The sequence below is a fragment of the Paramisgurnus dabryanus genome, chromosome 17, assembly GCF_030506205.2.
Source record: "Paramisgurnus dabryanus chromosome 17, PD_genome_1.1, whole genome shotgun sequence".
NCBI classification, from domain to species: Eukaryota; Metazoa; Chordata; class Actinopteri; order Cypriniformes; family Cobitidae; genus Paramisgurnus; species Paramisgurnus dabryanus.
The window spans coordinates 29244130-29255398 of NC_133353.1; the positions used below are offsets into that span (position 1 = coordinate 29244130).

Sequence of the window (11269 nt, forward strand, 5' to 3'; positions counted from 1 at the left end):
AAAACAAAGTGCAGTACTAAAAATGATTCATCACTCCCAATACATTGCAAATACAGAATTATGACCAAGTGAGCACAAGTGATTCTTCATTTAGATTGCTTGGCATGGAAAGATCAAGCACCTGCAATCTGTGTAGGGGCTGGGCTAATGTAATACAATGTCCTTATAATACAGCTACATCCCAAAGCTCATTACCTTGCAGTGACCTTCCAGAATGAAAGTTCTTTATCTGCTCACAAAGACAAATAGCTGCAAGACATTTAGATGTAAGAGACGGGTTTGTTTATTTGTATGCATCACATACTGTAATTGATAAAACTTTGGTGAAACTCTCATTTTAGCAGATTTGATTATCGTGTCACACATTCCATCTAATTTACTGCCAATGTAATCCAATGATTTTTCCAGACTGATCTTATGGAAATTTGTGCGAAACACGTACAATTTTTAGAAGGGAATAATAATGAAACCCCACTTGTAAACTCAATGTCACGGGGCGAAAGCAAATCGAACAAAAATATACAAATGTGATCGTACGAATAAAGCGTAATTTAGAGTTTTGCGTAGAACCTACGATATAGCCTGCGCGTCAGTTTTCGTTTATACTTCTGCGTCGTTGTTTACGTTGACACGCAATAATGCAGATCGCAGATATGTCCACATGTATGTTACAATATTGAGGCGCAATGATATTACGCAGTGCCTGTAAAATAGTCCCCTACTATTGAATGTTACCACGGGGGCTATTTTCAGGTGCTCCATGCGTAATATCATTGCGTCTGCTGCAGCCATGTTACGGCAGCAAAGTCCTTAATTATTACAACAGAATGAGTATAGTTCCTAAACATATCGCCCTAGAAAATCGCAACTTTTTATTTTCCGTCGGTCTAAGTACACAATGCAACTACAGAAGAGTCAAGTTTTAAATAGGAAAAATATCGCAACTCTTTGGTTATTTTTGAGCGTGATGCTAATGGTCTAATCAAATTCAATGGATTTTGCTAAGCTATGCTAAAAGTTGTACCACCAGACCTGGATTCACTGTAAAAATTAACTTTAGGGGAGCTGGAAAATTAGCATTTTTTTAAAAGAGTGGAGTGTCCCCTTAATTTCTCCCGCACCTCGTCTTTCATCTTTACTTTTATTTCTCTGTTTGTTTTGTTGTTGTGGCTGGAAGTGCAAGCTGCTTGTCTCTTTTTGTCACGTCACGTGAGGCCAAAGGTTTGGGGACATTACGCAAGTTACGTTGTTATGTCGACCTACATATTTTAACCTTTTTAAAGAACCTTATCAAATATGAAAATATATATTCCCAATTATTTAATATAGGCTGTAGGGAATTCCACGCAACATACTGTACATGGGTTTTATCGGAGTTGATGGTGTAGTGGGCAGCGCTTCGACATGTGGTGCTTTCGCATTTTCGGCAACCCAGGTTCAGTTCCCGGTTCGTGGTAATTTTCCGTTTCCATACCCCTTTCTCCTTCCTGTACTTTCCTGTCCACTTCTCTGTCACTGTTTAAATAAAGGTAAAATGGACAAAAAATATAACTTAAAAAAAAACATTCATGGGTTTCTCTTTTGTTTTTAATGACCCGCCCCGCAAATAAAGTGACAATTTCTTTACCCTCCCCGACCCGCGGGTTATGAGACAACCCACATATCACAAACGCACATCTTACGGCCTAGCTACGGTGGATGTCCTACGCAGAAGTATAAATTGCCCTTTAATACAATTTAGCCACCTCATGAATTTGTATGAATTACCATGTGGGGTTCTTTTATACTATTTTAACACTTTTGGTTTGTGCGTACACAGTGGCAGGTTTCACTTTAAAATGAATACGTACAGTTCTCTTTGTCAGCCCTGATGAGAAAAAGAGAGATTTTTTTGCAACAGCTGTTTGCCTTTTAATCTGCTAGCATCAGATCTCGCAGTCTTTGATAGGCCCCCGATCTACACGAATGACTGAACTAAATCTTTCCTTAATCTAGAGCCTTATTAGTTTGTCCTCTTATGCATGTAAATCAGGATGCAGTCATTTTCATATGGAGATGGATTATTAAAAGCCGTAGAGGGAGAGTGGGTTTTTTTCCACTCACAATAAACAACAAAGCCCAGCACAGATTACAGCAGAAGTGGAGGCTGAGAGAGGGCAGGAAGCAGTTTGTAATTGACAGACTGCTTTGACAGAGGGAGCGTCTTGTGAATAGATGGGTTTATCTAGACTGGGTGATGTGTCATTTGCATATCTTGATAACATTGATTTCTTCATTACCCTTAATGAAATTTCCACTTAATGGCTTCTAATTAGTTTCAACTGGTGCCCATATAATTGCAGCTGTAATATTTTGGTCTCTCTTAATCAGTGGCGCAGAGTTTAATGCAATGTGTGACTATACGGAAACTTGGGTGAAGTTTTATTGTCTTGTACTTTTTATGTTGAATCTATTTGTGCTGATCTGCACTCTGAAAAGTTGCATTGTTTAAACCAAGGGCTTGGTTTAAATGTGGACATTTAAACCAGCCGTTGAGTTTGCCCACATTTTACCCAACCATGGATTGAATCAAGGCATTTTTTTGTGTGTATATGTGATTAAACCATAGTTTTGAATGGCTGCCGGTTATAATGATCATCTCATGTAATTGTCATGGAGCCACGCCAACAGAGAATTAGCACAGGGTGGTAATTGAATAATGTCCCATAAGGCCAGAAATCACATGGCTTTTTTGTTTATTTTAAGCTGATTTCAAGCAGGATTACAGTACACCTTTATTAGTAAAATTGGTTATTATTATCAGGCCACTTCAGCAGTACACTGCCCCCAATCTTTGATTTTGGCCTCAAACTTCGCCCAATGTTCGATGGCTATTAATTGGCCAGAAAAGTAACACATCAGGCGCGCTCTCGTGGGAGATAGATCGAATTCGCCTGCGCGTGCGTCGTCTTCTGCAGGCGTAGCCACGCGTCCGCCGTTCTGCTTGTGTCACATGAATCACGACGTTTATTTATGCATCAACACATGGCACTTTGATAAGATTGGTGTTATCTCTGTCACCATCAACGGCTCACTGCTCATTTCCATAAATTATCTCCCAGTAATTCTCAGTCCAGATGTCCAAATTGTGCCACAAATTATCTGCAAACGAATCAAATCCCAATGTAATTTAGTAATAGCTGATTAGACCTCTATGTATTAAAAAAACTGGATGTAATTAGAAGAAGCCATATTTCGCAGTCTGTTCAAATGCGTAGCACAGCTATATATGCAACAGTTTAAATCTCTGTTCAGAACGTGCATCTGTTTTCGATTATGTAGGACAGCTAGGAAAATGGTAAAAGTGTAGAAAAATACTTATTTTTAATTACCTGGAATATATCTAATTATTATTATTTATAATTAGTTATTTCAATTTATTATTTGCAATAAATCATTGGGCACCAATTTATAATAGGCTACTAGTCCTCAGCTTCCTGCTTACCAATGTTACTTCACTATCAGTTCAATATTCTAATTCTCTAAATCCGATATTGTAAAAGTATTTATATAAATGTATTTTCATTTTATACTTTGTTTTTTATTGTTATATTTATATACATCTACATTTATTTATTTATTTAATAAATTTAGTGGCAAATTGTTTGATCACGAGAACTGTACATTTCTTTGCCATTGATATGTGATCATGACCACTGTTTATAGGTTTACGTGCATACATCATTATTCAGTTCGTTCAGAGTTCAGTTCGTGAAAACTGATTTTTAAAGCCTAAAAAAGACCCACCCCTCTCAAGAAAAACGAAATCCGGAGCGACTTCAGTTTTAAACCCTCATAGGGTTTCTGTGGCGGCCAAAATATTTAAGTTACAAACGTGTTGCTTTAAACTCAGTTAACCAATCTGTTTTAATTTGACATTGTCGATCACATGCCTTTTTAAGTTATTAATATTAAAATTATTATACAAATCGCCTGTTTTATATAATGGTAAATATGGATTATTAAAAACAAATCGTGCAGCTTTGTTAACTGACAGTATGACAAAGCAACCTATATATTTTCTATTTTGTTGGGTATCATAATTCTTTCAATGCCTATACGAAAGCCTACATAGTGCATAACATATTTTGTCATTGCTGACGACATCAGGCTTTCATATGCGATATAGGGTTTCCAGCAATCTGAGCCACATCATAACCTAAGTGCCCAGGTGCCATTTTTTTCTATAATTTCTATTTGAAGGTCCTTCAATTGTCCAATACATTTTTTTAAATGTTTTGATTTCTAATAAACCCACTAGAAATATATGTTTAAATGTTTAAGCCTAAAAACACAAAAGGGAACATTTCATCGCATTTACCATATTTCAATTAACCGCTTTCAATATTACTGTTATTGTAAAAATTAACAATAAAAAATACAATAAAAATACAATAAAAAAATCGAAAGTAATTTTGAGTAAGTGCGAAAATAATTCAATTTCTATTTTCATTGAATGTATGCGCTAATTTGGGTGAAATGACTGATTAACACACCTTAGGGATAATTTCAAATTGAATCTGATGTGAATTCAATGATATAATGCGTAATAAACCGGTGGAGCAGCATCCTTTATCCTCTGGAATTCTAAATCGCGTGCTCTCAGCTGATTGGCTGGTGAGTTTTGACCCATGTTGGGATGGACCTGTTGGATAAAAGGAGAATTTCTAGAGGGATCATGCGTATTGCGCCGTGGATGCCTGTGCACTAGGGACCGACTTGTATCTGAAGAAGGGAATAGTCTCAAAGGCACCATGACGGGAAAGGATGGGTCTGTGTTGTCGGAAAGTTTGAACAAATCAAAATCACCGTGCGCCGTTGAGAACGGTGGAACTAACAATCAACATCTATCAAAGAGTGCCACTCACACGCCCAAATGCACGGGTTTCGGCATTCAGGAGATTTTGGGACTAAATAAAGAGCCGTCTTCGGCTCCACGGAACACACTGGACTCTTTTCCAGCTGGAGCTCACCTGTTAGCCACGAGGTCGATGCTCGGTCCAGCTGGTCTTGGGGTCGGGATGGGATTAATTGGCCCTGGAGGTATTCCGTCGTTCTACAGCCAGCCTGCGTTTCTGGAGGTGCTGTCAGACTCGCAAAACGTCCACCTTCAGCCTCTCAACAGGACAGTGGGTCCGCTGGAAGCTAACCAATCTGCTAGCTCTGGTAGGCCTGCAAAATTCATGTTCAAGGCCCTCATAAGATTTGAAGATGTTCCAAAAACTAATGGGCAATTATTCGTTTCAGGGCTGAATGGAGTTTGTTGACTTATTGAGAATAATACTGATGTTATGATCCTTTATTTTAGTCTAATTATAAAACATTTATATAAGATGGAATTTTAAAAGTGCAACATGTTATTTGTTTTATTCCTCATAAATATGTCCTGTGTGATTATCATTACAGAAATAAATAAAAAAATTGTAAGTAAATGGCAATTATCGCAACACACATATTTTACATGCATCACATTTTACATATCAAAATATAAATAATTTTGTGCCCGATATTGCAGATTCGGAAGACGTCTCTTCAAGTGAACGGAAAATTTCAAAATCTTCTCTGAGCCAGAGCAAGAAGCGAAAAAAGAGACGACACAGGTGGGCTAAACAGCATTCTTAAAGCGTATTAGCATTGGGGTTATTTTTATGCCCGTTATCTAAAAAACAGACATAATAAACACCGAGGAAAGTGTAAAATTCATCTTTTTAAAAACATTTGTTTGGCAGTTATGGCCAATTTGGAAAAACTGGAATAAAGTTACAGATTAATTTAAAAGTATTTTGAGGAAGAGAGAAATAGCGGAAGGTCTCTTTCTTTTTTTGGAAGCTAATTGTATTATATATAGAAAGATATAGATAATAGTAAAAATAAAGAGCTATTTTAAATGTAATAACTGTATTATTAATAATATTAATAATTGTCGTTGTAATTTGAATCTTTCAATATTTGCACATTTCAATATATTATATTTGAAAGCGTTTGCTTCTTTTCTCGGGACAAAATTAATTAAACTATATTTAATGCATTTATGTCTAAATTTTTGATGCTGTGAAATAATTAATCAATTTAAAATATACAGTATAAATACATTATTGTAAATTAGTTTTCAACTAATATATTTTGCATTTGCAGATGATCCACTTGATTTGTTTTTAATTTGAATAAAAAAGGAAATTTAAAACAATTCATGATTTAGTTATGATAATGATAATGGTTTTGTTATTTTATAGAACGATATTTACATCTTACCAGCTGGAGGAACTAGAGAAGGCTTTTAACGACGCTCATTACCCAGATGTATACGCCAGAGAAATGCTGGCCATGAAAACCGAGCTGCCCGAGGACAGAATACAGGTAGGCTATACGCAAACTGCTGTATACACTCGCTATGAATAAAAAATAATAATTAATTAACACTGAATCGAATTTGTAATGGAAGATAACCTACAAAGTCGTTAAAAATTGGCTTTTACGCCCGTATTCAATGAATTGAGTTTTGCTATAACACAAAATAACAAATACCAGTAAGAGTCAGTTGTGCAATTTTGCTGTTAAAAATATATATATATATATTTTGTCCTTGCTTTTTTAATTAGGTATTGTGGGCCTGTATAATAAATTGACCTATACACCTGTTGTGTCACACAGATGTTATTACCAGTGCATTTTTTTTAAATTACAAATCTACCCTCAAAATAATATCATTATTATTTAGTATTAAATTAAATAGCCTAATTCCAAATTGCTGTTTGCTTTTTTAATTATTAAATAAAAAGGAGTGTGAATATTTTAAATAAAATCGAGATATATATACTTGAAAGAAATTGAGAAAACAAATCTCTGGGAAAAAAACAAATACTGATTTTAAATACTATAAATATCCCCATTTAGACCATGTTGGTACACCTCTGCTCTACACTTTTCTTACGAAATGAACGGACCAAATCTGACCACCTCATTTTTACATTTTTTATTTCGCATGTATGCAGAATAGGCTCTTAACAATTTCTTGACGTAGCCTAAGTCTCAGCAAGTGAGACTTGACCCTACCTGTGAAAACCAGTCTCAATGTCATCATCAAAGTTTAATTTCAGTCACTTATTTACAATATTTGTACTTACTCAGTCAATTTAAAGATATCAAGGATAGGCTATGTACATAATGTTCTTTAAATTATGTTGAATGATTTAGAAACAGTAAATGACAAAAATGACTTCAGCTGGGTTTTCAGGCGAAGACATTTTGGTGTTTTTGGGCTATAAACAGCTCCTGAGTCCAGCATCTTGTTCGGACAGATAATATCTCTTCAGCTTCAGTTGGATGTGAAACAATTTGCTCTCAACGAGAGAGAGAGAGAGAGAGAGAGAGCGAGAGAGAGAGAGAGAGAGAGAGAGAAACGAGCTAACGACCTAATCAAGCAATCAAGGCGTATGGAGATTACTGTGTGACCCGAACAATCCATCTACTGGCCCGCCTTTTAATTTCCTTCTCATTACGGTGCCTCATGGTGAATAAATAATAAGGAAATAAATAAATAATTCCATTTCAATCCAAAGTAAAAATTAACATCTAATTTTCTCATCGAGTGTAATTAGTTAAATCAGAAAAGCTCGGCGTGTTCCCGGGGAAGAGATGCGGGAGTTCAAATGAAATAACTACATTGAATTTATTAGCACGGGTCAATGGCGGTGCTCTCCAGGGTCTGCTCGTTTAATTTCCCGTGATATTTGCCCGCCTGTCCACCATCGATTGGGCTCGAAATTAACTTATTTTTCAATCAGCTCCCGCGTGCCCTTGGGGTCGTCTCTCATCGCTGTCTCCACCCGCTTTCTTTTCAGCGCCCGATAACCAATTTCTCCGCTAAAAAGTATCGTGCATGAAATGAGGGCTATCATCGGCATTACCTGAAAAGATTGGAAAATGGTTTTGATAATTTCTTATCCAATGTCTGGCCTCTCCGGACCCGAGAGCCCCTCCCTCTCCTCCTCCGTCAGATTTGCCACCAGCTATCATTAGAGGAGGCCAAGTGGTGGTTAAGCAGTGCGTGTAGTGCTGCTGAGATCAATCTGAACTCACCCTGAATGAGAAGTCGGTATATCGTTGGTCTGATAGAGATGCTATGGTGTGTGACTGGTCACCTTGTTTGATCAGAACAATAGTTATAAAATAGATACAGATATTACTAAACTAATCATAGAGGACATTACCTATTTGGTATTAGGCCAAAAATATTGCAGTGTGCTATATTTAGTGTTTTCTATAGTAAATGTAAAGTTGAAATTGGCTATAGCTAATGCATTATGTAAATACTACATTATGTTATTCTGTAGCTTATTTTGTAGTGAATTGGTAAATACTGTAGTATAATTTAATATTTACTATGTTACAATTAATAACCGTACCTACTGTTAAATATGCTGGATTGTTTCAATGTAAGGTTGAGTAAAATATAAACAATCCCATTTGTTGGTTTAAATTTTCCTATAGTAAATGTAAATATAATATATTTGACATAAGTCTAGCCACACTGTATGTTAATTTTAACCCAACACTTCCATATTTTACTGCTATGTGATTAAACAACCCAGCTTTTTCAAGTGCAGATACTATTTTACTATAGTAAATATCAAAGTATACTTCAATATTTACCAATTCCTTAAAACAACAGAATACTGCTGCTCGTAATCATAGAGGAACCATTTTAAGTGCCATATAGCACCGATGAAGTACCTGTGTAGCACCTGTGTAAAACCATTTTGTGCTATGTAGAGGCATTTGTGGTGCTATAGTGGTGCTATATGACCCCCGTATGGTTCTTCATAGGTGCTTCATAGGTGCAATATAGCACTAAAAATGGTTCCTCTATAATTACAACCCAAGAACCACATTTAGTACTATTTAGCACCGTTGCCCCTCCCCTAATTAGTGTAGATTAATTTGTGTGCCATCTTGTGTATGGATTAACCAGTTCTCGCCATGAATATAGCCATAGATACTGGAATGGCATGAAGAATAAATAAAGAATTGGAAGTGTAGGAATTTTAGTAACGTTTACTAGAGTAAATACTAAAGATACTGCAGTATGTGTTTTTTTTTTTTGGAAAGAAATTGTGTAAATTGCATATGAAATTATTTTGCATATCTATTAACATTAATACATGTAAGCTATTTGTTTAGTTAGTTGTTATGCTTGCCTGATTTTAAGAATAAACGAATGACTTTTGCATTGAAAAAAAAACATAAATGTACAAATCATATTTTTGTGGACAGGTCTGGTTCCAAAATCGGCGAGCCAAGTGGAGAAAACGTGAAAAGTGTTGGGGTCGCAGTAGTGTGATGGCTGAGTATGGACTGTACGGTGCTATGGTGCGACATTCAATCCCTCTGCCTGAGTCCATACTGAAGTCTGCTAAAGATGGCGTCATGGATTCCTGTGCTCCCTGGCTTCTAGGTATGCCAGAGAATCTCAAGGCTTTTTGTTATAATGAATTATTAATAAAAATGTTAGTATTATCAATCATAATAGATTATTATACATTACGTTATACACTATAATTATATTAATACAATTACAGTGAAAAACCTGGGAAACAGATCAAGTCTACTCTGTTATATTAACTTTAAATAATGCGTTTGTCACTCAACACTGAATTTTAAAATTAAATGGATGAACACTATGAATCAAAGCAGATATTTAATCTTTTAAAGATGTAAAATTATGTTTACTTATATTTATATATATTTTTATGTATATTTATAGAGAATATCATATGTTAATGCAGTTGGTCCCAAACTGGGGGAGATTTATGAAATTTTATAATTTGCTTTATCATAAATTATGTGTAATTAAACAGCCATATGTTTTGTTACATATAAATGAATACGTTTTTTATGTTTAATGTCATCAATTTTCTTTGGGGGGTGCGAAGGGATGCACCCACACAAAGAAGGGCGCAATCCAAAAAGTTTGAGAACCACTGCGTTAATGTATAATTAAATTATCAAAGCCGTTAACTTAGGAAACTTTAGGAAAATGGAACTGTTATAAAGAAAACAATAATACAGCTTTATTACAATAATACAGCATTATTGCAAAGTAAAATATTTTTAGTTAATTAGGTAATAAGTTTCCTAACAAGTGCTACTATTACAACAAAATGACAAAAACAAGCATAACATTTATTTTTTCACTCCGATTTGTGACTCGTAATTAGTCATCCTTTTACTAAATCTAAAATCTGTCTCTTGCTGTTTTCAGTTCAAGATGGTTTTCCTACCACCAGCTGCTTTTCTAAATACGAATGCCCACCATTCTTTGCAGGGATGCACAAGAAGTCCTTGGAGACCGCTGCAGTTCCATCAAATGAGAAGTCCGATGTCACTCAGAAAGCGACCAATGCCATGACGGATGATGGCGAGGCTGAGGAAAGGAGGACGGAGTCACCTATGTCCAAAGAGGAACTGAGGGAGAACAGCATTGCTGTTCTCAGGGCAAAAGCACAGGAACACAGTGCCAAAGTGCTGGGAACGGTTTCATCAGAGAGACTGGAGCACAAGATGGAGATACCGGCGACAGAGAAGTCCAACGAACAGTTAGATGCGAAAGAAGAAGATAAAAATTCGTAGGTTATCCAGAGTAATTCTTCATTCATACCTCTGTATTGCCATATTACATAGTCTTGGAGTCAATATATCTGGATTCATATTTTTTTTCCTAACAGTTCTTCTACGTTTGGTTTTACTTAAGCAAGGTCAAAATTATTCAAACATGGTGTTTTTCAAAATTATAATAACATCACATTTCTCTTAAAGATACAGAACATTCCAGCCATACGAGCATTTCATAATGATGGAGCATGCTTGTGCCCTTGTGTCATGATGGAAGGTTGCAATGTCCAGGGCAAATGTTTGCGTGTTTATGTTAACTCTATACTGATACAATTTCAGTATTATTTTTCAGTAATTATTAGAAAATAATTGTTCGAGAACTCCCAATGAGCTTTTAATAACAGAATTCAGAATTCATTGTTGATTTTGTACAGTGTCCTAAAACTCAAGTGTTGTAAAGTTGTAATAGAGTGTTTTGCTGTATATATTGTAAATGAAGATAGCTCGCTACAGTATTGTTTGAACTATACATGAATGTACTGTAGTCTTATTATGTGCTTTTTTTCGTAATATGTAAAATGCCATACAAATTATTAAAAAAGTATGAGAAATGCTGTGA

The 11269-nt window shown here is 35.6% G+C and overlaps 1 protein-coding gene across 2 annotated transcripts; it reads left to right on the forward strand.

Moving 5' to 3' along the window:
- vsx2 (visual system homeobox 2) lies at positions 1-11269 on the forward strand. Of its 2 annotated transcripts, none has more exons than XM_065288375.2 (5): positions 1-5205; positions 5555-5639; positions 6273-6396; positions 9313-9493; positions 10301-11269. In XM_065288375.2, exons 1-5 carry the CDS (start codon positions 4671-4673, stop codon positions 10666-10668), a joined length of 1293 nt encoding a protein of 430 aa, XP_065144447.2. In that variant the 5' UTR covers positions 1-4670; the 3' UTR covers positions 10669-11269. The 2 variants fall into 2 exon arrangements, with proteins under 2 accessions (XP_065144447.2, XP_065144448.2); XM_065288376.2 differs by having other exon boundaries at positions 10364-11269.

Excerpts from the sequence above, each read along its gene's own strand:
- vsx2 (XM_065288375.2), top strand. The coding sequence starts at position 4,671 with ATGTTGGGATGGACCTGTTGGATAAAAGGAGAATTTCTAGAGGGATCA. Across the intron at positions 5,640-6,272 it reads CGAAAAAAGAGACGACACAG|AACGATATTTACATCTTACC; the intron begins GTGGGCTAAACA and ends GTTATTTTATAG. Across the intron at positions 6,397-9,312 it reads TGCCCGAGGACAGAATACAG|GTCTGGTTCCAAAATCGGCG; the intron begins GTAGGCTATACG and ends TTTTGTGGACAG.